This window comes from Symphalangus syndactylus, chromosome X, assembly GCF_028878055.3.
Source record: "Symphalangus syndactylus isolate Jambi chromosome X, NHGRI_mSymSyn1-v2.1_pri, whole genome shotgun sequence".
Classification (NCBI taxonomy): Eukaryota; Metazoa; Chordata; class Mammalia; order Primates; family Hylobatidae; genus Symphalangus; species Symphalangus syndactylus.
Window position 1 is genome coordinate 104,876,534 of NC_072447.2, and position 26,646 is coordinate 104,903,179.

General features: G+C 42.2%; 1 protein-coding gene across 4 annotated transcripts in view; it reads right to left on the reverse strand.

The window, feature by feature from the left end:
* The window catches only part of PCDH19 (protocadherin 19), a 121,350-nt gene extending 94,906 nt beyond the window's left edge, over window positions 1–26,444 (reverse strand). For 2 of the 4 annotated variants that reach the window (XM_055268491.2, XM_055268489.2), the window contains exons 1-2: window positions 23,246–26,444; window positions 19,291–19,618 (exon numbers count right to left, since the gene is read on the reverse strand). In XM_055268491.2, the coding sequence (XP_055124466.1) occupies window positions 19,291–19,618; window positions 23,246–25,392 (2,475 nt within the window). In that variant the 5' untranslated portion in view covers window positions 25,393–26,444. Of the gene's footprint in view, window positions 1–19,290; window positions 19,619–20,284; window positions 20,426–23,245 lie in introns of all 4 variants that reach the window. The other 2 variants (XM_055268487.2, XM_055268488.2) reach the window with 2 other exon arrangements.
* Between the last annotated feature and the right edge of the window lie 202 nt (window positions 26,445–26,646).

Here is a 26,646-nt window from a genome sequence, read left to right on the forward strand (position 1 = left end):
TAAAAGCAGAAAAGCACACTGAGGTGGAATTTATTTGCAGTAACAGAATAGAGGCAAATGAAAGTTTTCTTTAATTTCAAAATTCAACTGTGTTGCCCTCTTCAGTACATTGCTAGAGGCAGTAAGAATTTGATTGCCTCCTTCCAGATTAAGAGGCACAAATTAGATATTTTCCTAGTCAAAAAGAGATCATAATAGTAATAGCTACTTAACATTTACTGATGGCTTATTATGTGCCAGGTGCTTGAACACTCACACTGAATCCTCACAAGAATCTACGAGGTAGGTCCCATTACTCTTATTTTACAGATAAGAAAGCTGAGGCACAGAGAGGAAGTAATTTCCCTAAAGCCACTTGGCTCCTGACTCTAACTTCTAAAAGCAAAGATGCAATAAATCAAAATAACTATTACATGAACACTCAAGTGACAAACCGTATCTAAGAAAACATGGAGGGCTCCATACGAAATAGAGATGCAAAAGTCAAGAGCTCTCCTATGTACTCTGCCAGCTTTGTCTGATTAGAAAATGTAATGGAATAAAGAGCCCACTCAAAATAACAGTGAAACTATTAAACAGCCAGAAGTAATCTTAACAAAAAATGTAAGGAGAACTATGTAAACATACTGATGACATTAGAATGAAACATGACTAAATGGAAAGATGTCATATTTCTAGATAAAAAGACTAAATATTATACACACATGTCAATTCTTCCTAAATTTATCAGTTTGGTACATTTTCAATCAAAATCCCAACATAATCATTTTTGAAACTTAACATGACTCCAAAGTTCATCTGAAACAATAAACAGAAAAACTGAAACTCTTTTTAAAGACAAAGAATAAGGAGAAACTAAACCTACTATCTATTAAAATCTATTATAAAGTATCAATAATCAAATCAGTGTGGTATTGGTATAGGAGTAGACAAACAGATCAGTGGAAAATAAATGAATAACCCAGGAAAGGGCCTAGTCTCTATAAAAACTCAACATGTTTTTCAGAAGCACCAGAAAGTTACGGTGAAGAAGAAGAAATAAACAATAAATGGTACAAATTCAACCAATTAACCATCTAGGAAAATGTTTTTTACATCATACTTCCAACTATATGTCAAAATAAATTCCTAATGAATTAAAAATGTAATGTAAAAGTGAATTCATAAAAATACTGGAAGAAATATCACATATATAGTCTCTTTGTTGGTAGAAAGTTGAATAGCTTAAAAGCAACAGAAGAAATCGCAGATTAAAGCACTGATAAATTGTTTTTCATATGATTCCAAAACACTATAAGTCAAAAATAAGCATAAAAAATTAAAAGTCATACAACAAACTGAAGAAAAGTATTTCCAATAAATTAAACCAGGGATTTACCTTAATATATATATTAGTAATCAAAGACATACAAATTTCAACTAAAATTAGATACTCATTTTTCATCTATGAAACTAATTTCTCCTTCCCACCCCTGTCCCCTATCCTCTCATTTGCCATTCTCCCAACAGGTCTCCATTCTAATTAATTGCCTATTTATTCTTCCATACAATTTCATGTATATATAAACCAATAAAATATATATTCTCTTTTTCCCTCCTTTTTTCACAGAGATAATAGTGTGCCCTACACTTTTTTCTGAATCTTCCTTTTATTTAGTTAACAATATATTTAGAGATTTTCCATATGAATATATAAAACACTCCTTTAAAAAAAAGCTTCCTACTGACAGACATACACATTGTTTCCATTGTTGCTATTTCACATAATACATCAATGAAGAACCTTGTATATACATCATTTTTCAAGTGGTCGAGCATATCTATAAGATTAATTCCCTAAAAGTGGAATTGCTGGGTCAAAGTGTACGTGCATTTGTAATTTTGAGAGATATTGTCAAATTGCCCTCTATGGGACTGGTACTAATTTATACTCCCAGGCCGGGCCTGGTGGCTCACGCTTGTAATCCCAGCTCTTTGGAAGGCGGAGGTAGGCAGGTTACCTGAGGTCAGGAGTTCGTGACTAGCCTGGCCAACAAGGTGAAAACCTGTCTCTACTAAAAACACAAAAATTAGCCGGGTGTTGTGGTGAGCGCCTGTAATCCCAGCTACTCGGGAGGCTGAGGCAGGAGAATCGCTTGAACCTGGAAGGTGGAGGTTGCAGTGAACGGAGATGACGCCACTGCACTCAGACCTGGGCGACAGAATGAGACTCTGTCTCCAAAAAAAAAAAAAAAAAAAAAAAAAATTATACTCCCACCAATAATGCATGGGACCGCCTGTTTTCCCACAGCTTCACCAGATTGGTGGTGACGTTTAAAACTATAATAATGTTTTGCCAGTACAGTGAAATGGGCTTTCATACACTGTCAGTGGGAGTACACGTTGCTACAACTTATCTGGGGGAAATACCACTTTTAAAAATATATAAACCCTCAGGTAAAACAATTTCACTTGTAGAGAACTTATTACAGGCAAACGATCAGAGATCACAAGAAAATTTATATATAAGGATAGCCATCATGGTGTTATTTGTATAAAACAAAAATTTAAATAACCTCAAAGTTCAATGCTAGCAATTGTTTGAGTAAAACTAAACCCTATCTATAGAACAGAATACAGTTCAGCCACTAAAAAATTGCTTACAAATATTCTCTAATGACATAGAAAAAAAATGTTAGCTGGGCATGGTGGCTCATGCCTGTAATCCCAGCACTTTGGGAGGCCGAGGCAGGCAGATCACTTGAGGTCAGGTGTTCGAGACCAACCTGGCTAACATGGCGAAACCCCATCTCACTAAAAATACAAAAATTAGCCAGGTATGGTAGCAGGCACCTGTACTCCCAGATACTTGGGAAGCTGAGGCAGGAGGAACTTTTGAACCTGGGAGGTTCAAAACCCAGATAAGTTGTAGCAGTGAGCCGAGATCGAGCCACTGTACTCCAGCCTGGGTGACAGAGTGAGACTCCGTCTCAAAAAAAAAGAAAAAAATCTTATAACATAATGTAAAAAGAAAAAAATCTTATAACATAATGTAAAGATGAGAAAAGAGAAATAGAATGATCTCAACTAAAATTCTAAAACATTAAAACCATGGATGTTTTTCTCATTAATTCAACAAACATTTATTGGGCATTTATTTAGTCATGACATTAATATATGTGTTTTCAAAAATACCAACTCATTGAGATTAGCATTGGTCGCAGGGAGCTTTTGTGTATCTATATCTCCCTACGTGGTTCTATCTCCCTCACTGGTACTGGTAAACAAGAAAATTTCAGTCACAACATCCCATCAGTTCTGTTCTTGGGACCTAGCGAACAGCAGCCATAGGACGTGGAGGGTGGGAGCTAAGGGTACCTCAAGGCCTTTTGGTCTGTCTGGGGCCCATAAGCAAGTTCAGAGTCAGGTCTTCACACACATCGAATAAAGCATCGTGTGCTTAGCAGGGCTCTCTTCATAGCCAGTCCAAAACCCTCACTGATTGGCAAGTGTAAATAGAATTTGAATTCAATAAACAAAATTCCTTGCTTTCGATCTTCTTATCACCTTCTGGGGTTTTATATTAACTTTCATGCTGATATGAATTTACATAATATTACATAAATTTTTTTCAGCTAGAATACTCTGCTTTATCACACTAACTTTTTCCAAATCCTGGCTTAACTGCAATTAAATATTTTAATTTCATGGAAATTCTTTTCTAATCCAAACAATCTCATCTTTAAGCCATCTGAAGAGAAAATATGAATCTTAAGTTGCTCCATAATCAAGTTTCAAACATTCTCAATACTTCTTTAAATGAAGACTTTTACTTTAAGGAACTGAACTACAAAGGAGGCTGGGGCGGGAGGTCCCTCAATTTTTAGGCCCTTCTTTCATGCCCACTCACACGAAAAAATCAAAAGGTATTTCTTTCTATCAAATGCTCCATGCTATAACATGAAAACCTTATAATTCAAATTTAAACCCATCTAGTTAAACGGTTGCACATATAAGAAATATAGTCCTGCTGAAAGTCGTAGTCTCCATTTATCCAAGGGACAGACTACAGAATTAGGCCACAGACATTTTCCTGTAGCAAAGCTTTCATTCACAATCAGAGTGATGCTGTACAGGGTTCTCATGCATTAGCTATGGGGTGGAGAGTGAAGGATCTGTGTGAGTTTTTTTTCCATGAGAATTTTCTTTACAATATCTAAGTAGTTCTGATGTCTATCTACACAGGGCCACTGAATTAAATATTTTGCCCTTAAGTGTGCTGCTTAGGATGTAAGAAGTTTATACAGCCATCAATTAAAGAAGTGTTCCAAAGGATGTTGGCTTTTGTATTTATGCTGTCCAAAACTAGGCTACTAGATGAGGAAGCAATCAAATAAATCTGCCTTTCATAAAAGGATTGAACCCATTCTACTTTGTTGAAAAACGAACACAACTAGTGCATTTAGTCAAGGTTGAATTTAAAATTTTTAGCATCTCAATGACCACCAAATCATTGACTCCTTCTTTTTTGTGTTCCACATGGTTGGGGCTATCATGTTGAAACAGGATGCTTCAGAGCCGAGAAGCAACAACATGAAATCAAGTATTGGAGAATACTAAAAAAGCACTTCCCTCCAAACTGGCCATTTGGTACTGAAAAGGGCACTGAAAAAAATATATTTTGCCAAAAGTGGCCCTTAGATAAAGCCTATATCATTTTTATAGTATTAAATATCTGTATAAGTTGCAGTTAAATTTTACTATTTTAAAACCTCTCATTCTAAAAATAAAATGTGTGAATTAGATGTCTAACACTGGTGAGACAAATCAAATCTACTTTTACAAGAGTACACACAAGGACAAAAAGAATGAAAAAGGAAACAAATATTGTTCATAACATTATTTCTCACATTTAAAAAGTAAACTGTAAATAAAATAGTTATTTTAAAATGTAAAACTTCATACCTGTTACCTTCTGAGAGAGACCTCCAAGAGAAGAAAATTAAGAAGAAAAAATTGGTATGATCTAATTGGAAAATGAAAATAAGGAACATTTTGGTCTGCCCCTCCTCGGAGTAACTGATTAAAAACTGTCTATGCCACCTTTTTGGCCCTTAATACCTACTGCATAGTATTACGGTTAATTTAAGTAATTGCTTTTCTGATGTCAAAAATAACACATGCTCAATATAGAAAATTTGGAAAATTTAAAAAGTACACTATTTAAAAAGTAAAAATTGCCTGACTTCCTACAACCTGAGATAACTGTTAATGCTTTGGCAATTTCCTTTCTAGTCTTATGTGTGTGCATATGTGCATGTGTATGTGTGTGTATGAATACATATATATGTACACACACACATACACACACATATATATACATACAATTGGAATTTATATATTATATATATTTATATATCGTATTATATTTAAACAATGGGAATAATTAATATATGCATACATTAAACTGGAATTAATCTATGTGTGTTGTTTTATTTTCTGATTTTTTTCAATTAATGTATATTATACAGTATTTTCATGTGTAATTAAGTATTCCTCAAAATATTATTCTACTGGCTTCACAGTATTCTAGCATATGTATATATCATAATATATTTAGCTAGTAACATATTGATGATATTTAGGATATTTCCGATGTTTTATCCTCATAAATTATACTGAGATTAACAACCCTGTACATGAATTTTTACGCTGATCTAAAATTATTTCCTTAGGATAAATTCCAGAAGTAGAAATATTAGATATCTTAGGGCTTTTAATGTGTATTGCCAAGTTGCCCCCAGGAAAGATTATATCAATTTTTTAAATTATACTCCAGGTTGCAGTGTATCATAACCACACCCTTGCCATCACTGCTATTTTTTTAATCTTTGCTTATTTGATAAGTACAAAATGACATCTTACATATCAAATCATTGTCTGTGATTCCCCTGAGGTAACAGATTGGTGAGGAAATAGTTGTGGAGACTTTAACTTTTGTTTTACACATTCCTGTGTTCCTTGACTTTTTAGTAGTTAAGTATGCATCATCTTTGCAATTAAAAATTAATAGCAGTTCATTGCTATTATTTGATTACTATGGTTGAAATATTTTTATATATCTATTGGCCATTTGAATGGCTTCTTTATTAATTACCCATTTGTGTTCATTTTACATTTTTTATATTGGAGTGTTTGTCTTTTCATTGTTTTGTAAGAGCTCTTTATATATAAGGGTATTGTTTAAAAGTCCTCTTATTCGAGATGTCTTCCCTGACCTTCCTAGAGCAATCCTCATTCTCGACAAAACATGTATGCTTCATACTTCCTTATTTTTCTTCATATCACCATCTGCCCATAAAAATGTAAACTCAATGGAGACAGAGATTTTTGTTCACTGTTGTATCCCTAGCACCTTGAATAGTGACTAACATGTGGTAAGCACTCTATAAATAATTGAAGCATTAATTAATGAATTAATAAGCACAGGTTCTTCACAGAAGCAGAACAGAATGGTGGTTGCCAGGGGTTGTGGGTGGGGGAAATAGGAAGATATTAGCCAAAGGATACAAAGTTTCAGTTATACAAGATAAGTTCTGGAGATTTAATGTATAGCATGGTGACTATAATTAACAATACTGTATTGTATTCCTGAAATTCTCCAAGAGAATAGATCTTAAGTGTTCTCACCATTTTAAAAAATGGTAACTATATGAGGTAACGGCTATGTTAATTAGTTTGATGGTGGCAATCATTTCACAATGTATACATGAGTCAAAACAACAAGTTGTACACCTTAAATATACACAATTCCTACTTGTCAATTACACTCCCAATAAAGCTGAAAAACAGATTAATAAATACAGGTTCTCTGCGCTATAAATTTAAAATATTTTCCCAGCTTATGGTTTATTTTTTAATTTAGTTTATGATATTTGTATATATATAGACATTCCTAAATTTTATATAGTCAGAGCTGCTGGTATTTTTCTTTGTGCTCATTTTCATTGTTTTTATGCTCTTGAAGTCCTCTTCAGCTTCAAAATTAATTGGACATTTATTTATATTTTCTTCTAATAATTTTATTATTTGAGTTTTCATATTAACTCTAATAAATGTGAAATTTATTTTTGTCATATAGTGGGAAATAAAATCATATTTTTTCCAATTGTTAACCAATTACATGGCACCATTTAGTAAATGATCCTTGCTTTTCTCATTGACTTCAAGAAAATGTGCTTAACTTCTATCTTGTCTCCTCGGTGGCAATATAAACTACAAGGTGAGGTACTACTTATGCTTTCTCTATGTCTCTCTGGGCTGAATACAGGCCTGGTCAGTGAAGGATGATCTATAAATATTTGGTGGATGGATGAATGAGTGGATATTTTCAAGCCAAAATATTTTTTTAAAGAGCCTAACTACTAAACAGTAAGTCCATTCACTAAAGTCTGGAGGCAAATCATCATAGAGGGCAAGGTTTGACCCAGAATAAATGAATACTCTCTAACAGCAGGGCACTATAACCACTACAGAGCTAGTCATCAGTAACAAAATACATTTAATAAACACCTGACATTATCCAAAAGAAATTGCACAGAGTTGATCCTACCATCAAGGAGCCCCTAAAAATTATTGTTTGGGGAGCCTAGGGTAGAACAGAACTTCCAAGGGCATCCCCACCGACTGCCCCTTCCCCTGAAGTAGCAGTGACTCCCTGAAAGAAATAGATTGCTTTGTTACAGAAGGTGCCCCAAATCCTGCTGGATGCAGTCCATCAGCCTCCAACATGCATTGGGTTTAATAATTCTGGAATCAAATCTAGTTTAAAAGAAAATCTACCACATTTTTGGCTCTTAAGTCAAACCCCAAGTGCCAAGTATATATTGATTCTGTAGGGCTCAGTCAGCCTCCTATGGCCTGAAATTAAAAATAACAGCAAGAACAAAAATACATTTTTTATTGAATTCTGGCTCTTTTCTGATAATCTATAACAAACAGCAAAATGAGCAGAGCCATGGTGGACTGCCTCTCATGCCAACAAATCCCACAAAGAGAATGACAATCAGTGAAATATATTGTTAAGCATGAATAGTAGCTAAAATATTTATCTCTGTTGCAAGGTATTAAGATGAAAAAACTTTCAAAGTGGAAGCTTCAAGCAATTGCATTAGAAGTTGCATAATTTGGTTAGACTGACCTTAGAATGGAATAAAAAGCTGCTTATTTCCATAATGTTGGCCTTCAACTGTATAAAAGGTTAGATAATTTATCATGATATACAAAACAGTTTTCAAGAATACCCAACTTAAAAGGAGATCTCGGTGACTTCCAGCTCTATAAATTTTTAGGTAGAGTGATAATCAACATAATTTATATTTAAGTGAATTTGTGCTCTCCTGAAAGGTCTAGTTTGCCAGGCAAGACGCGTGCATCTCCTATTCATCCCTAAAACAAGTACAAACCAAATGAAGCAAGGTTAGAATACCCATTGCTGCCTTTATGGCAGAACTCGCGTTGAACAGGAAGACATATTTGAAGAGAGAGGCTCTGAGTTTTGGCGTGCACACTCACAATTCAGATTATACACAGAATATGCTGCCCTCATTAAAAGCTAATGTGCTGTACCTATTGTGTCACCTGCCATAGCTAAGTCCTCTGCCTTCAACACCACCTACAGGGCAACCATTGTCATCACATGGACTCAAACTTCAATGCAGGCAGCTATATGAAGCCCTTCAAACCAATGCTGCAAACATTCACACATTTACACCCAGAGCTGAAAGATAACTTGGAGATCCCCCAACCCAATCTCTTCACATATTGTTGCAGGTTTGGTGTAGTTTGGCATTTGTCTGGAATTTTCAGAATTCTCTATGTCTTGGATTCTGATATCCCTAGTAATAACAGGTTTCAATAAACTAAAGCTTCTCTTTTATGAGGTTTTTAATTGTTTCGTCTGTTTTGGTAGTGACCTCCCCTACCTCAGAATTGCAGATTTCTAGATGGTTATCTTTGATTATATAGTCACTTGGGATCACGCACACACTAGAGAAAACTGTCCTGATAGGCTTTGCTAGGCTCAAAGAGTGAGGACAGCAAAGTGTTGCAAACATCACACACATTTATTTGATCCCATACTTCCAAACATGACACCATGCACAGCCACAAACCTTTACAGGTACGGATTTTTCTCCACCTTCCATGATCTCCTCTTGAGGGTACCTGGTGATCAGGTGTGCAAAGACCAAGCCCCGGATGTCATTCCAACAACGCCCAGTGCCATGGTATTTATAGCTTACCAGTTTTATAAGGTTTTGCTCCATCAGGCCACTACATAATGCATAGTTTTTGCAAAGGCAGGTTAGCCTTCTTTCCATTTCAGAAAATTATTATATTTTTTACTGCAACAAAGCACACTTCTTTTTCTATTTCTAAAGAATTACCAGTAAAGGCAAAATTAAAATGACCTAGAAGTGTAAGCACACACACGCCATTAGTAAGTGCACAAGCCACACAGAAAATTAGTGTTTCATAGGTAGTATTTGAGATTCATTTCCAAAGAGCCATAACTATCATAAAATTATTTTGCAATTTTAAAATCAGGCAAAATCTTCACTATGAAAAAGCCATTATTTAGTAGTAATGCCATTGTGTTCTCTCCCCTAAGCTTTTAAGAACAAATGTTACCATTAGCATACTCCATCACTCAAAAGTCTATACTTGAAAAAATGGAAATGCACTAATTGAAGAAATGATCAGAACAGCAAGCTCATAGTTAATGCCAGTCTTATGAGTGCAGTGTGTCTGTGTCCTTACCATAGCCTCTGTGCCTGGCAGCACAGAGGAGGAAATCAGTCTTCCAACAAGCCGTTCACCATTACCTGTAGCCATATGCCTCTGTTCGTCCCTGTATCTCCAGAGCCCTGCCTCCCTCAAGCATGTCAAGTTTCAAATATGAATGCTAGATTACGGACATTTTTAGTTATAAAAAAGCCTCTTAAAGGTTAAGCCAATCCCTCTGAACGCAGTTTGACAGGGTCTCCCTGTCCATTCTTCTCACTTAGAAAAGATACGGTTTTATAGCAAATGACCTGTACACATAGGCAGTCCATAGCAGACTCTCTCAAGCCAAGAGAATTAAAGAAGAGAAAAGCTTGATACAGAATTGTGCCCAAAAGAAACAAAAAGAGAAAGCAAGCCTCAGAAAATAATTTCTAATAAGTTGAAAATATGCACTATAAGGTATTCTTAAGCTGAGTTGTATGCACAGCAATGATTATTTGGCTGCTTCCTACTCACCGAGATCTCAATTAAAAAGAGTCTGAGAGATCTATCCTTGAGCTATATCAAATTGGGGCGTCATGGCCTCACATTTGGGGGATCACACCCTGCTGTGACTAAGCTTATGAGCATTTCCTCAGGGAGACAACCAGCAGAATGTCAAAGAGTTGGGAAGGGGGCTATGAGGACCTAATATCATAGACATGTGCATGGTCAGCCCAGCCCGTAAAGGCTCCATCATCACAGAGGCAAAAAAGTGAGTGAGAAAAGCAGACAATGTTCATTTTATTCCCTCCTGCTTCTTTCTCTCTCTCCTTTCCCCCCTCCCTCTCCCACACACACACATACATACACACACACACACACACACACACACACACACACTCCCCTAAAGAGGGATCTGGCCTTTGGATTGAACTTTTCTTCCTGTCAGCTTACACAGGGAATCCATTTTGCTCAGAAGAGCAAACTACACAATGTGAGAAGAGGTGCCCTTCATGCTCTGGAAATCAGATTTGGGAGCGAAAATAATCCAGAAGGCAGAGACCGCCAAGGCCAGTGCTGGTGGCAGTGAGGGAGAGCAGCTTGCCACAGAACAGCGGCCAGATGGGGCCCAGTGGGAGAAACTGAAAACTGGCCACCCTGGCACTCAGAGACTTAATGGAGCATCAGAAGACTATGCACATCAAGGCAGTGCTTAAGCATCTGACATTAAGAAGCCAAGGTGCAGCCAGGCGTGGTGGCTCATGCCTGTAATCCCACCACTTTGGGAGGCAGAGGCGGGTGGATCACCTGAGGTCAGGAGTTCGAGACCAGCCTGGCCAACACGGTGAAACCCTGTCTTTACTAAAAATACAAAAAAATTAGCCGGGCATGGTGGTGCATGCCTGTAATCCCAGCTATTCGGGAGGCTAAGGCAGCAGAATCGCTTGAACCCGGGAGGCGGAGGTTGCAGTGAGCCGAGATCATACCACTGCACTTCAGCCTGGGTGACGAAGTGAGACTCCGTCTCAACAACAACAAAAAGAAGCCACGGTGCTAGTCCATGAACACTGAGCTTAAGGAGAACACAGACTTGACACCAAGCTTCCCGCCTGCTTCAGTCCCAAAGGGTCTGCTCAAAATTCTGTAGGTAGCTGGTCCTAACACGTGTCTGTCAATTCGTCTGTCTCACTCTCATTCTCATTTTTTCCCCATTCTGAAAAGGGATTTTTCTCCCTCCCCAAACACTGAATTTAAAGGAAAGTCTAAGAGAGCTCTTTCACTTTCCAAAGTAATTCCCAGGCTCTACCCAATCCAGGAAATCCTTATTGACTTGGGGAGCTTTCAGAATCTGAGACAGCAAAGGGGAAGCCATCTCTTCAGGAACGAGCTCTACAGGTGAAGACAAAAAAAAAATGTGTGATGGGCTTCTGTTCTTTGAGCCAAGGGTTTACAAAGGAGAGAAAAGGATGGGAAGGTGGCAGCTGTCATATTTTATTTCATTTTTTTAGAATCCGGAGCAAATATTAAATGCTAATACTTGTTAAATTTCAATGGCATGTACCCATCTTTTCTGGACACTATATTTTAAATATTACATAGTTGCAAGTTGTTTAATTAAGTAAAAATCAAACAGGAAGGCTAACCAGTGAGGATTCAAGGGCCAGATTTCAATCAAGGGAAAAATGAATTGGCCCACCTTTCAAAGGTTTTGTAAATCTTGTCAATTTGAGGAGTCTAATTTTAAGCAAACAAGATATGTGAAAATCCAGACTTACAAAAGAAATCAGTTAGGAGTTGATTATTCACATTATATAAGGACTCTCCTTTATGAAAGGATCCACCACAGGCTTTCTTTAAATACAGAATTCCACTGCTGTGATTAGCATAGGGTCTAATTTACAAAACAAACACCCTTTGGCTGACCAGCTTTTCAGGAACACAACTACCATCCAAAGTATACCCGCAGGTCCTCCTGGAGAGTCCTGTCAGGTTTTTCATTATGTGACAGAAAACGCTTGGAAGCTGCACCAGAGGAACTACTGTGAAGCAAAATGGAGGCTTGTTTGGCCGCAAATGTTGTGTGCCTGGGTAAGTCATTTGCCTTTTCCATTTTCATTACTGTAGAGTGGAAACACTGGTCCATTCTGACACCTCTTCTAGAAATGCTGTGGAGCTGTGTGGTCCTAACCAATATGCTTAATGATAACAAGTAAGGTTTCTGCACAGGAGCTCAAGCTCCCGGAGTTGGCAGAGTTGCTGTCCCCACAGCTGCAGGAATTTTCTTCATCATTCCCCTGGGGGGCACAGGGAGGTGCTAGCAGCCTGAGTACACCCACTAGAAGCTGAGTGACCCCACTATGCAGCCCACACAAAAACTACTCTAAATACACAACAGCCAAATAGGAAATGTAACTTGAAGAGCATTTCCCTCTGCAAACAACTGATCCTCTGGGATTTTCACTTCAAGCCTCTCAATTGTTCGAAGTAAATGAGGCTCACATCAAAGGCCAGCCAGTCACACATCAAGAAATCAAGCCTCTTCTCCGTGGGGGAAAATGGCTGCTCCAGAGCCAGCCTCCCACCTCTCACACACAGGCCTCTTGTAAAAACGGCTTTATTTACCCAAATCAGAGACACTCGATTCAACCAAGCTTGGCCTCCCCTAAATCCTGGAAGCTGAGGTACACGTGCAGAGGGGCCAACATCTGAAACTCGAGGCAGACGCCTAAAAGCCACAGCACTGCCACAATTGAAAGACTCCAGCTTTGCCAGGAGGTGACTTCATCCTTTTTCAGTCCCCAAATTCCTAACAAGCAATCCCCTAAGCCCTTAGCTTCTGCGCAGGGCACAACAAGCCCAAGCCACAGCACAGGCTGGGGCAAGGTTAGGGAGAGAGAGGTCTGCAGCTCGTCCTACCTTGTAAGTCTGACTGACAGTCAGAGAAAAAACCAGGTGGAGCCACCTGGACCCAAAACAAGTGGGCCTCTGATAAGAGGAATTCCAAAGCCTTAGAGCCCTCTCTGGAAAATGTCCTGCCTCCAGCCCCTTGGGGAGAAAAATCTCAGGATCATTAGCAAGAGCTCTGGCTGAGCTCAACTTCGGTGAAGGTGTACGGGGAGAGAGGTGATCTCTAAGGTAACCAGTTAATTGCCAATAAGGAGTGATAATAATAAATTAGCAGATACTAATGTAAACTAACTGAGTTCTGCAGTTCTGTGGCAGTTGCATGGAGACAACAGAGGAACAGTTTATTCTGGAACACATCTTGCAAGCCCATCCCCGCTGGGAAACTGGCTTTCTCAGCTAGAGGTGAAAGGTGCCAATAAGATACAATGTAGGCAATGGGTGGCCCTAGAATGACTGCTGGTAGAAATTGAGCCCTTGGTTTTTGAAGAAAACTGAAATGAGAATGCTTGAAAAGATGTGGGCTGCGTTGTTTCTCATTGCTTTCTCCTGCAGGGTTACTTTTGACCCTTACGGATAGGACTGAAATGATTCCAAGACCCTACTGTAATAAGGAGACAAACAAACAAGATGCGCACTAAAGGGTTTGTTGGTTTCTTTTAATTAGAGGTGATGCTTTGTGTCATTTCCATGCTATCCAAACCAGCCTTATCATACCTATTATTTTTTAGTGCCTTCTGAATCTACTACCTGATAGGTTTGTGGCTGTCTAATTTAGCCCAGAATTTCATTCAAGTCACTGCAAATCTCTAACTTTAAAACTCTGTTTTAGGAACTAAAGTGTACTGGGCTATTTTTTTCAAAGCCTGATGTTTTATTTTCATTATTTCCACTAAGATGACCATGCATTCAGACTTTCTGCAGGATAATTGGAAGCATTCAATTTGGCTGCCACACACATTCTTGTTCTGCAAACTCTCCCACAGCTACTACATCGCTACTTATGAAGACTGTTGCATGAGTGGCTATAGCAGAGCATGCACACACACCCTTTAGATGCCTCATATCAAAGAAACTACAGTTTGCCGATGAAAGGTAGAAAACAGAATTCAAGATTGAGACTGAAACCAAAATTTAAATCCCTGCGGACCTACGACTGGAATTCTTTAAGTTTTTGCCCACTATCACTCCCTTACAGCTGTCAGCTCAGAAACATTCAACATCAGAAAACTAAAATTTAAAAATACTGCACAAAAGACACTGGGTGTTTGGGCCATTTCACCCCTCCTGGAGGCAGGAAGAAGCCTCACCCAAGTCTCCATTTCCAGTAGATGCAATGAGTTGCATTTTCTTCCTCCAATAATGACTGCACCCAGGTGACAAAAATGGTAATGCAGCAATGCTGCTGTACAAAGGAATAACGCTTTCCAGCATCCAGAGGCACCAGTAGGCATGTCTCCATTCCATAAGACTGGAAGAAAAATCATTTGCCTTACTAAGGAGCCTCTCAAAAAATCTGGACTATTTTTAGAAAGATCTTAGCAAACTGACAAACCTACTATCTTTCTTCTCCATTTTCCTTCTTTTTCAACCTCCTTTCCTCTCTCTTCACTCTTTTCTACTCCCTCATACACACACACACAGACACACACACGCGCCCTCTAATTCATTCACATATACACTAAGTCTATGAGTAAAATAAACCAGGATACCAAGGAATGCAAACCTCACCTTTCAGTTTAAAATACGTAAAAGATACCTGACATCACTAATTCTACAAAAGTCTTCTGTAAACAGCAAAGGCATCCTCCACTTTGCCCCTCAAATTTGTGTACGAAACCACAAAATCCACATAGCTGATTTCCCAGCCAACATCAGAGGACAAGTAAATAATGATATACAATTCTATACAAGCTTATCTCTGCAATACTGTAAACTGAGTTCCAATTCTTGATTAGTGTTCCATTCCCTTTATCTTGCCTATCTAACTGCATTCAAAGTCATATTTCTGTTAGCTTCTAGAGCCAACAACGTTCACATGTCGCTAGGTTTGGACACTGATACAAGAGCTATCTTCCATTCAGCACTAAATTTTGAGAGTTCAATGGCAAATCTACATAAAATGTAAGGCTGCCATTAAAGGAGGAGAAAGTTCTTAGGAGTCTACAAAGCGACAGGTGATCAGAAACTATCTTGTAATGCTTGCCCGTGAAATCACTGTGGGTGATCTTCGCTCCCCAACTAGACTGAACTCTCTGAGGGCAGAAGTTATGTCTTAAACTTACTTGGAATCTCCATGGTCCCTGCCACACAGCTGAGCACATAGTGGATACTCCAACAATGCTTACTGACTTGATCTAATGCCATGGTGATAAATTTCAAAGTGTGATAGAGTACAGCTAGCACTCAACACGTCTGAGTGGACTCGTCTATAATCCCTTTGAGAGTAAGCCCTGTAACTGGATCTACAGCTCATAAAGGGAATGGGTTTGACACAGGTAACCCAACAGAGGAACCCACTATGTAGTGCCCTTTTGTCCCAACCTGGAGAGTAAGAATGTAACATGTGCCCAGGAATAGGATGTTATTCTGAATTGAAATTACCTGTTTACTTGTCTGTCTTTCTGTAAGCTCCCTGGGGTCAAGAAACAAGTGTTTTATTATTTTTGATCCCCGCGAAGCAGTACATTATCTGGCACATTCTAAATGTATAATAACTGCTAATGGGATAAATTAATGAACAAATTAAAGAATGGTTTAATGAAATAATATAAAGAACAATGTAAGTAACATAGAGAAACTTCTATAGAATCTTATATTTGCCACATCATAGCACTTATCATTCTATGCTATAATTGCTTAATAAATGTTGCTTTCTTGAATGGATTAATTAATTAATTAGGAAAATATAAAGATAATGTAGGAAATATATCAAAATGTTATTATCCTAGCAATGGAGAATGTCCCATTGCACCCTATATTAGCATTTATTACTCTATATTGCAAATTACCTGTTTACTTGATTGTCTCACACTTTAGAATGTGCATTTCTTGTCTTTTTCATCTCTCTAACTCCAGAGTCTACAGCAGTGCCTTACAAAGAGGAGGCTCAACAAATATCAGTTGAATGAACGAATCAATCATCCCTGCTCTTCTATAGATTTCATTGGACCCAAGTATTCCACCGAGTCCAGTGGCCTTTGGTATAAAAGAAAAGAAGTGTCATTTTCCCTATGCAGGGCATTGTGACTGATTCAGGTTAAATGGCCTGGTCTGTATTCGGCTGTAAGTGGGCCTCTCTCCTTTCTGAATGGGTTTGCCAGTTGAACTCTCCAGGAGGGACTGAATATTAGAAATACACACAACCTCACTATGTCTAGAACACACTGTCTTGGCCATGACCAGCTGTACACACCAAAACTGTATAATTTTGTTAACCAGGGAAAAGCATCTGGCTTTGTGAGTCAGAGACAGGATCAGAACTGAGATTTTAAACGGCTTTTCTAAATAATTGAAGCAATATTTTGTTTCATTCAGCCCATGGAAGAATCCCAGAAATGATACTAAGTCTTAGGTAAACCAATCAGATGTCATCATACGTTTTCTGTCCTCTCCATCTATTTCATAGACACCAGAACTCACATTTCTCTAGTGCCTTGAATTGATTGCCTTAGTGATCACCAAGTCCTCGGGATTCAACCCTTTTGTCTATCTCCACAAGTAACAGTGCCGTTACTCCTGAACAACTGAACCCACAACTTTGGCATCTTTCACCTCTATTGTTTAAATGATCAATATGAATAGTATGGCCATAATACTTTGTAGGATGTATCTATATAGAAGCAGCCTAAATTCCTCTTTGGTTACAAGTGCCTAGGGAGACACAATCAGTAGTGTAAGCCATTGTAACACTGATTCTCCAACTGTACAGTGAAGAGGTCTACTATTTTGGGGACACCAATGAGTTGAACCTACTACACTACACAAGTCATATTCCTTGGAACAACTTTGCGTGACAGGGGTGCCCATTTTGTAGATAAAGAAACAGAGTCTTATGTTCCACAGCAAGCAGTGATTCCTGGATTCAAAATCATGATCAATCTGATTCCACTACACACCACTACCTCTCATTTTCTATTGCTGAGCTATTGGTGATCCACAAGTAGTCTTCTAAGTAGTCTACGGCCTAGGCCTTAGTAGTATTCACTGACATTAATAATTATAACTGAGTTTACCTAGCACAATACTGGACTTTCAAAAAATCCTTATTTATAGAGTTATAAATTGAAAATATTGGTGCTTTTGTTGCTGGCAGAATACCATCAGTTACTCATCAAAAGCACTGCTGTTTGGCCCCATTAATTCTGATGGGAATTATTATTCAGGAACTAGAAGAAGCAATCAATGTAAGTGGTCTTAAGACCCCTTATCCTACAAAATTGACACAAGTACTATGAGGCCATTTTATGTATGCATCATAGCCTGGGTATGTCAAGCTGAATTACTTTTAAGGCAGGAAGGTGTCACTGAAATCACATTTGCCAGGCAGTATAGAGTCCTTCAGTCTGGTCCTCCCTGTCTTGACCAGCTTTGTGAGTCTGAGTAAGTCCCTTAGCATCTCTGGACCTCTGTTTCATCATCTACTGAAGGGCAACCTATCAAGATATCTGATGGTGAGGATCAAACGAAACCATGTTTGGGAAGGTGCTTTGAAAGATGTGAAAGTGCTCTCCAAGTGTGCAGTATTCTTTTCACTGGTAGCTTGGAAGAGGACATATGCCTCCCAGTGCATCAAATTTCTAACCAAAGAGGAACTTAAGCAATTCATGGAAAAATGAAATCAACTTAAGAAATGTTACTTCTAGCCTTCCACCCAGCCACCCACCAGCCATCATCCATATACCACTCTACTGCCCTAAAATATTTCAATAGCCAGCAAACATCTGACCACATCACATTTTAAAAAACATTTCTACTTAAGCCCGGTGCGGCGGCTCACGCCTGTAATCCCAACACTTTGGGAGGCCGAGGCGGGCAGATCACCTGCAGTCAGGAGTTTGAGACCAGCCTGACCAACATGGAGAAACCCTGTCTCTACTAAAAATACAAAATTAGCCGGGTGTGGTGGCGTATGCCTGTAATCCCAGCTACTATGGATGCTGGGGCAGGAGAATTGCTTGAAGCCAGGAGGTGGAGGCTGCGGTGAGCCAACATTGAGCCAACATCGTGCCATTGCACTCTAGCCTGGGCAACAAGAGAAACTCCATCTCAAAAAAAAAGAAAAAAATTCTACTTAAATACATTCATTACCAGTGAAGAGAAAGAAACAGAGCTTACTCAAATGCATAGATAATTCTTATTCTTATTCTTTTTTTTTTTCATTGCTAGAGATGAGGTCTCACTATATTGCCCAGGCTGGCAAGCTGGTCTGGAATTGCGGACTCAAGCAATTCTCCTGCCTCGGCCTCTCAAAGTACTGGGATTACAGGTGTGAGCCACTGCAACCAGCCAACTAATTCTTAAATTTTCAGCAATAATGACAGTTTCAATCTCCTCAACCATCAAATGTTACCACTAGAACTGCTAAGAAATGGCAAAGTGGCTTTTTAATTTTTTTGCTTTGCCTCCCTTTAACCAGCCTATCCGTATTCTCTCACCAAAATGCTAGAGAACAGTGATGTGACGAAAGAAAAAGCAAATGGGGTCTTTAGGAGGCTGAATCACTCTCACACTGGAAAACTGGTCCCAGGGCATTAGAGGGTTTCATCCATTTTCAACACTACCTGATGACTCTTTCTAAGCCACTTTACTGGCATACTGGTACTGCTGGCTATCAAGCGTGCTATATTTGCAACAGGTGGAGCAAACTCGAATTACGCCAGGATAATGATTTCAAGGGCTCAGACTCTTTGAGTTACCAATTCCAATACCCATACCTACACAAAGGCCCAGTATGTTGGGTTACCTTTTGCTCCAAGAAGCACTGGTAGCAAACCCTTAGTATGAAAATGGGCATAAGCAGAGAAATTCTCCCCACGCCTGCCAGGGGATGTGCCAGCACAGCAGTTTATGGTATCCAGCAAGCAGCTAAAGAAGGAGACCTGGGAGAACCTCATACAGCCACTTAGCTGCACTCACCTCAGGCAGAGGCACACCGTTGATAATCAGGTCAGGCTGCTGGGGCCCCTGGCTGTTGAAAGAGTGATGGTAGATGTGGTTAGCACTGGTGTTGCGGGTATTCTGGTTCTCCACATTCAGGAAAGTGCTCTCAGAGCGGCGGCAGCCCAGGGGCAGCGTCTGCTGGTGGTAGTCAAAATAGTTGAGGGAGGAGGTCAGGGAAGAGCAACTGACAACGTTCATCTTGTCTGTCTCCTCCACATCCCGGGGTACCAGGCGGATGTCATTCTTACTGATTTTTTTCTTCTTGCTTGATTTCTTTTGATGCCCATAGGAGTACTCAGCAATTCTATGTGACAGAAAAGGCAGCATGAATCACTAACACCCTCCCAAACCATGCACTGATTAATAAACATTAAGCACCCCAGAGGGTTGCACCCCATCTCCGCTCCAGCTCCTTATTCTGGTGCATTACATCATCGGGTTTCTCCCTGTGCTTTTTACAAGGGAAAACAAGCTGAGGGCCATAAACTTTTCGTATTAAACATAGTAACCTCTCACCAACCCCCCCTAAAAAAGTTTCTATACTTTGGATTTGGAATTTTTCATTGTGAGTGGCCTGTGAGCACGGGTGGGGGGACAGGGAAAGTTGAGCCTATGGGAGAGAAAGCATGAAAATGCTCAAATCTGGAGCTTCCCTGGAACCAAAAGGAACTCCTAGGTGAAATACAAAGCAAGTCACCAAAGAGGAGATAGAGGAAAATAAAAAATACCCGCCCCCACCCCCTTGCCAGTCCCTCCAGGCATTTGCCATGTGGCACACGCCCTCAATCAGCTTCCTCTATGACTCACTCATTCAGTTTTGGACTGGGGTAGGAGATCAGACCCCATTCTTTTGCGTCTCCTCCACACCCTCCTCCCTGCCCTAGCCCAGTTCCCTCTCCCCCCGACCCCCTCCTCTCCTAGAAAAATCTAATAGCCAAACCCATTTAAATGAGGGGAAATGCCTTTTTACCTCTTTCCCCTTAGGCTCACTTTCTCCTCTGTCTTTTTGTCTTGCTCCTCGCTAATGGGAGAAACCGAGATGCAATGCAGACACTTGCTGTTTTGTCCTTTTATAAAACAGCCGAGGAGACAAGTGATGGTTAAACAATTACTGCAAAGGAATTTAAAGGTTAGTGCATTCAGCATCCTTCTCCATTCAGGTGTACCTACAAGCAGCTGTGCTGCAACTGGAACATAAAGAGCTCAATTTAATTAACACTGACACAGACCCAGCAACGTGCACCAAAGACATCAAGCATTAAGAGACTTGTCAAAAGAAATACATTTAAATGTAGCCAGATTCTCAAATTCATTTATTACTTTGCACATAATGATTCAGTTTATTTTTTGGAAATTCGATTTCTGGGCAATAATCAGCAAAACAATAGGGTTAATAAGTAATACAGGTTGATCTTTACAAGGGAAAGACTGTGCCTTATTCTTACTCGACAAAGCTAATTGTCTGAATACAAAAAGGGAGCCCAATTCAAGCAGCAATTGCAGATCATCTCGCAAGTCTCATAAATGAATGCATTTCAGGAAGAGATTCTGCAGAGGCTTAGAAAAAGAAATCTCTGCCTAATCACATGGAAAGACATGCTCCTGAACTTTAGGTTTCTGAAAAGTCTGAGTAGATAGGGAGACTACACATCTACAGAGGCAAATTCTTGCTCTGTCCCCAGGATCTACCTAGAGCTAAGCAACTGAGTTCCCCTCAGCCCTTCGCTCTGTGCTCAGGAAGATTTGCAGTGATGGCAAACTGGTACTACTGGGGTTTGGGAGCAGACAAAATCCCCAAAACCCTAGTACTAAGGTTGATTTTCTATTCTAATCTGTTTACAGAATCAATGGGAAATTTTAATCATTTTGTTTACCCAAGATGAGTAACTTTGGCAATGCCCCATCAAACTATTCAGCTGAAGCATTCATTGTGCAGCCCTTTCTGTATTAACCAATTATTTAATTATACTGTACTTCATTAATCCCAAACCATCACAGGAAACACAGCACTTCACAAAATACACATTTGGGTGAAGCTGGAGAGCACTGAGATTTACTCTTTTTTTTTTTTTCACTATTCAGATGCTCTCCTCCTGTTTAATCATCTCCTTGGCAAATTCTCAGAAAGGGCTCTCACTTCTAGTCATACATCACCAAGAGGTGGCAAAGCCTTCAATATCTTTATTTCAAGCTGATTTCTTTTTCATCAAGGAAAGGATCTTACGCATTTACTTTATGCTGAGAAAATGGCTTAAAAAGAGTCCTCTCCATAATTATCTCCATATAAATAAAATTTTATTGACCCCACATTTTTCTCCTATAAAAATCGCCACTAGCAGTCACAGGTTTGAAAGGTAAGAGCAATATTAATTTCCATTTCTCCCATCTGAAATGACTTGGTGCTGAAGGAAAGAAAAGTCATGGCCATTTCACTAGTAACAGGATTAAAGCATTTATGAGGCATTGCAGCTGCTCTTTTATGGCACCTGATTGATATTCATGTGTGGTTAGCATTTGTCTACTAACTTGTGTAACGCAGAGAATAGTAAAAGGGAAACAATAATTGCATGGCTGTTACATATTCAGGGGGCTCTGATTCACAGAAGTGTGCATTTCAGACGGTGTCAAACACAAACTGAACCTACAGGAACATGTTTTGACTGATTAACATGCAGACACAAATGGCACAAAAGACACACTGATGTGTAGGTGTGTTGAAAGCACACACACACCTTGGTTGTAAACAGCAGCATCATTCATTTTCAGCAAACTAAAGAAACAACTTTTTTCAACTGTTTCGATGAGACACTGCTGGAAAAAAAATGTCATGTATTATCCTAAATTGGATTCTAGGATTCTAGAAATGCTTAGATTTATATGCTCTATCCAAATGTAAGAAAGAGCTTCAGTAAGACCTTCTAATGTGCTTATCAGGAAATCTTTTCAAAAAATACTGTGTTTCCACATTTCTTTTCTCTCTTCTCCTCCTTCTATCCCTCTCTCTCTCCCTCCCCCTCCCCCCTCCCCCGCGCGCGCGCGCACACACACACACACACACACCACATCCTTCACACACTTCAAGAGAAACTGTAACACAATAGCCCACAGTGACATCCACTGGTAGGAACCAGATCTTAATGCCACAACACAGTCTCACATTAGAGGAAAGCATCATCAACTCTAGAAGATTGCTATTTTTACTGAAACATCTGGATGCAAAGTCTTGTTCCTCATTGGGATGTTTGGTCTCCACACTACCAACCAACCAGATATTTGAAAACATACAGATGCCTGATAAAATTTCACTTTATATAGCCAGATGTTTGGGGACTAGATAAAAAACAAGCCAAGAATAAACTAAAAACCACTAATCACCTGCATCTCCACACACTCCTGTTCTCCCCTCCCCCAATCTCCCTTTCCCATCTTACACTCCCACTCCCAGTCTCTCTCCAGAGTTCATCACTGCAACAAGACAGGGTAGCTGCCAAAATTCCCTCTCCTTTCATTCAGTACCTGTCCCAAAAACACTGTGCCCCAGACACCAAGTTGTGGTAGTTGGTGGTTTTCCTAAAAATATGAACAATCTCTCTCTCTCTCTCTCTCCCTCCCTCCCTCCCTCTCTCTCTGTTTTTCCTACCATAACTTCATGGAGACAGCTATGCAAATTTTAAAATGATAATTGCTTTTCTCCTCACCATCATTATGTGACAGAATCCATTCAAACACTAAATGATTGTCTTCCAGCAAATTGTCAGATCAAAAGAATTGATCAACTTGGACTGTCACAAACTTTTCACCCTACAAAAAGAAGCACTGCAAGTATGCTGCATGCATTTAAGTAGGAAACAAAAGCACCAGGATTTTCACACAGAGACACAGATAAACACACCTTATTCATCCAAGACAAAGAAAGAAAACTTGGCTTTACCTGCAGTTGTAGGTCCGGATCTCTTTGTTGTCTCGCTTGCACTTGATTGCCACGAAGATCATAGTTACAAAGAGGATGCCCGCAATGGAGCCCAGGGCAATAATGAAAATCAAGGACAAGTTCACAGAGCCCATTGACTCTTGGGCATCGAGAGCAGGGGACAAGTAGATTAGGACGAGAGCAGAGGCAGAGAGAGATGTCTTGCCGTGGTCGTGAGCCACCACGATAAGCTCATAGGAGGACTTGGAGCTCTCCCCGAAGGTGCGGGTGGTTCTGACTTCGCCATTGACCTGGTCTATTTCAAAGAAGCCGCGGTCGCCCTCGGTCATGTCGTAGGTGACTCGGCCATTTTCGCCCTCATCGTAGTCTTCTGCCTTGACAACAGTCACCAGGTAGCCTATGCCAGAGTTGCGGGGTATGTAGACCTCCGCAGTGCCGTTAATCAGAGGTGGGGCTGTGATGACCGGGGTGTTGTCGTTGACGTCGAGGATGATGACCCGCACCGTAGCGTTGCTTTGCAGTGAGGGAAGGCCGCCGTCTTTGGCCAGCACCTTGAATTCGAACGCCTTGGTCTGCTCGTGGTTAAAAGATCGCAGCGCATAGATGTCGCCTGAGTTGGGATTGATGGAGACATAGGTGAAGACAGGCATGTCCCGCACCTGCGACGGCACGATCTGGTAGGAGACACTGCCGTTGAGACCCAGGTCGGGGTCGCGAGCAGACACAGAGAGCAGATAGGCGCCAGGCGTGTTGTTCTCCTGCACAATGACCTGGTAGTAGGGCTTGGAAAAGTGCGGGTGGTTGTCATTTTCGTCAGTGATGAGCACGGTAAAGGACTTGGCACTCTGCAGCATGGGCACGCCGCCGTCGCGTGCCTGAATTGTGAGGTTGTATTGGTCGTGCTGCTCGCGGTCCAGCCGTCCGTCCACCAGAATAGTGGAGAAGCTCTCGTATTCCTGCAGTCGAAAGGGCACATTGCCCAGCAAACGGCACTGCACACGTCCATTGAGGCCTGAGTCGCGATCAGACACCCGCACCAAGGCGATCACGTAGCCCGGGGGGGCGCTCTCGCTGACCTCCACAAGCTCACTGTTGACTGACAGCAGGTTGATGACCGGCGGATTGTCATTGGTGTCCAGCACGCTGACGGTGACCTTGCAGTGTGCCGGGATAGAATTGGGCCCCAAGTCCTTAGCCTGCACGTCCAGTTCGTACACGTGCCCCTCTTCGTAGTCTAAAGCGCCAGTGACAGTGACCAGGCCACTGTGCGGGTCGATCTGAAACAGCTCGCGCGTGCGGTCGTTGACGTAGCCATAGAAGGAGTAGACCACCTGGCCGTTGGTGCCCTCGTCTGGATCGCTGGCGTTGAGGCGGATGACAGGTGTGTTGGGAGGCGAGTTTTCTGGCACGCTCACCGTGTAGGTGGACTCGCTAAACACCGGGTTGTTGTCATTGGAGTCGGTCACCTTGATACTAAGGCCAACGGTGCCCAGGCGCGGCGGGTCGCCACCGTCTAGCGCAGTGATTCGAAAGCTGTAGTGCGACTGCGTCTCGCGGTCCAGGCTCTTTTCCACCACGAGTTCGGCAAAGCGCGAGCCGTCGCCGCGCGTCTTGATCTCCAGGCCGAACAGCTCGTTGGGCGTGAGCTCGTAAGTCTGCACGCCAAAGCTTCCTGAGTCTGGATCGTAAGCGCTGTCCAGCGGGATGCGCGTGCCAGGGCTGGCTGCCTCCGAGATCTCCAGCTCGATCTGTGCTGCCGGGAAACTAGGCGCATTGTCGTTCAGGTCCTTGATCTCCACCTTTATCACGCAGATTTCCATTGAGCTGGACATGACTTCGAGCGAGATGATGCACTTGGGGCTTTGGCGGCACAGCAGGTCACGGTCAATCTTCTGCTTGGTGACCAGCAGGCCAGAGCTGGGATTGATGTCCACTAGGTGTGGAGCCGAGTTGGACACCACGCGAAAGGCTGAAGCTTGCCGGGGGTCCAGCGCGAAGCCCGCCTCCCGCGCGTCCTTGGCCACGTTGGCAATCACCGTCCCGGCGCGCTGCTCCTCTTCTACCGAGTACTTGAGGTTAATGAGGGCGGCAGCCTGCGTCCACAGTATGGCCAGCAGCAGCAGCACCGGCAGCAGGAGCGACTCCATGGCTGCGCGGGGCTCTGCTTGGCCTCGCCTCTCCACACCCCTCCGAGACCGACGCCGTCGGCGCTCCAGCTTCCCGCCGGCTCGGGCCGCCTGTTGCGCGCGCCCCGTGGCCCCGGAGGCCGCAGGAGGAGTCCCGCCCAGGGCGGCCCGGCGGCGCGCGGGGGACACCCGCGGCGGCTCCAATGCTGAGGTTGCGGCGGACGCGGCGGGGGCTCGCGGGGGCCCCGGGGGCTCCGAGGGGCCAAGGGAGCGCCGCGCGGCCCCGAGCCCCCTCCCTCCAGCCCGGCTACTCAGTTTTACCCCTTCAAAGTTAGCCAGGCGCGACTGTCCGCAGCCGCCCAGGGCTGCGGGTCGGGCGGTGTCTGCGGGGCCTGGAGGACGCACCGCTGAGTCCGGACAGTACTTGAGGCGAAGGTAAAGAGGGCGGAGGCGGCGCAGCCTTTCAGGCACTGCCCGGCCCGCCGCGGCGCACCGGCACTGAGGCTGGGGAACTCGCTGTCTGTGCACCTGGCATGCGCAAAGACCTCCCCCCAGAGCTCCGGGTTCACTGCGGAGAGAGTACCCGCTTGGAATGCGCCCTCCGGGGTCCGGAGGGGCCACACTGGCCTCTTCGAGGCCTGTTCGGGAGAAAGAGGATGTCGCAGACAGGAGTCAGTTACTGGCAAGCGCCGCGGGCACCCGGTTATAGGGTTAAGCCGGATGGCGGTCCCGGGGCCAGCAGAGGAAGGGGGAGGGGAGAGAGGCTGCCAGAGCTTGAGCGCGCTCCCTCGCGCTAAGGCTGGCTTCGGAGGGCTTGGGGGCGCGTCTGTCCAGGATCCGAGGTGGGAGCGGAGTTCCCCCCACAGAGCAGTTGAGGGTCTGCGGGCGTTTGCGTCTAGGAAATCAAAGTTAACAACGCAGTCCGACCCTCCACGTCAAGTTTGTGGAAACGGGGAGATGGCAATTTGTCCAAGAAAATCAAAGCCCCGGTCTTTCTAATGGCTCAGGGTGGCAGGGAACGGGGAAGAGGGAAGGGGAGGCAACAACAGTACCGGCCAGGAGAGGCGGGGCCGCCGCCGTGGGTACCGGGTGCTTCTCCTCTCTCCGTTTGGGCTGGGGTGTCGCTCCAAGGTCCGCCGCCGCCGCCGCCGCCGCCGCGGGTGGAAGCCCTCCTAGCTCGGTTGCACGTCGCTGGGGTCCGCCTCAGCAGCTGCCACAGTCGACGATTTTGTCGCCGCCAAAGTTTACTTGCATGAGCGTCTTGATTTCATCTTC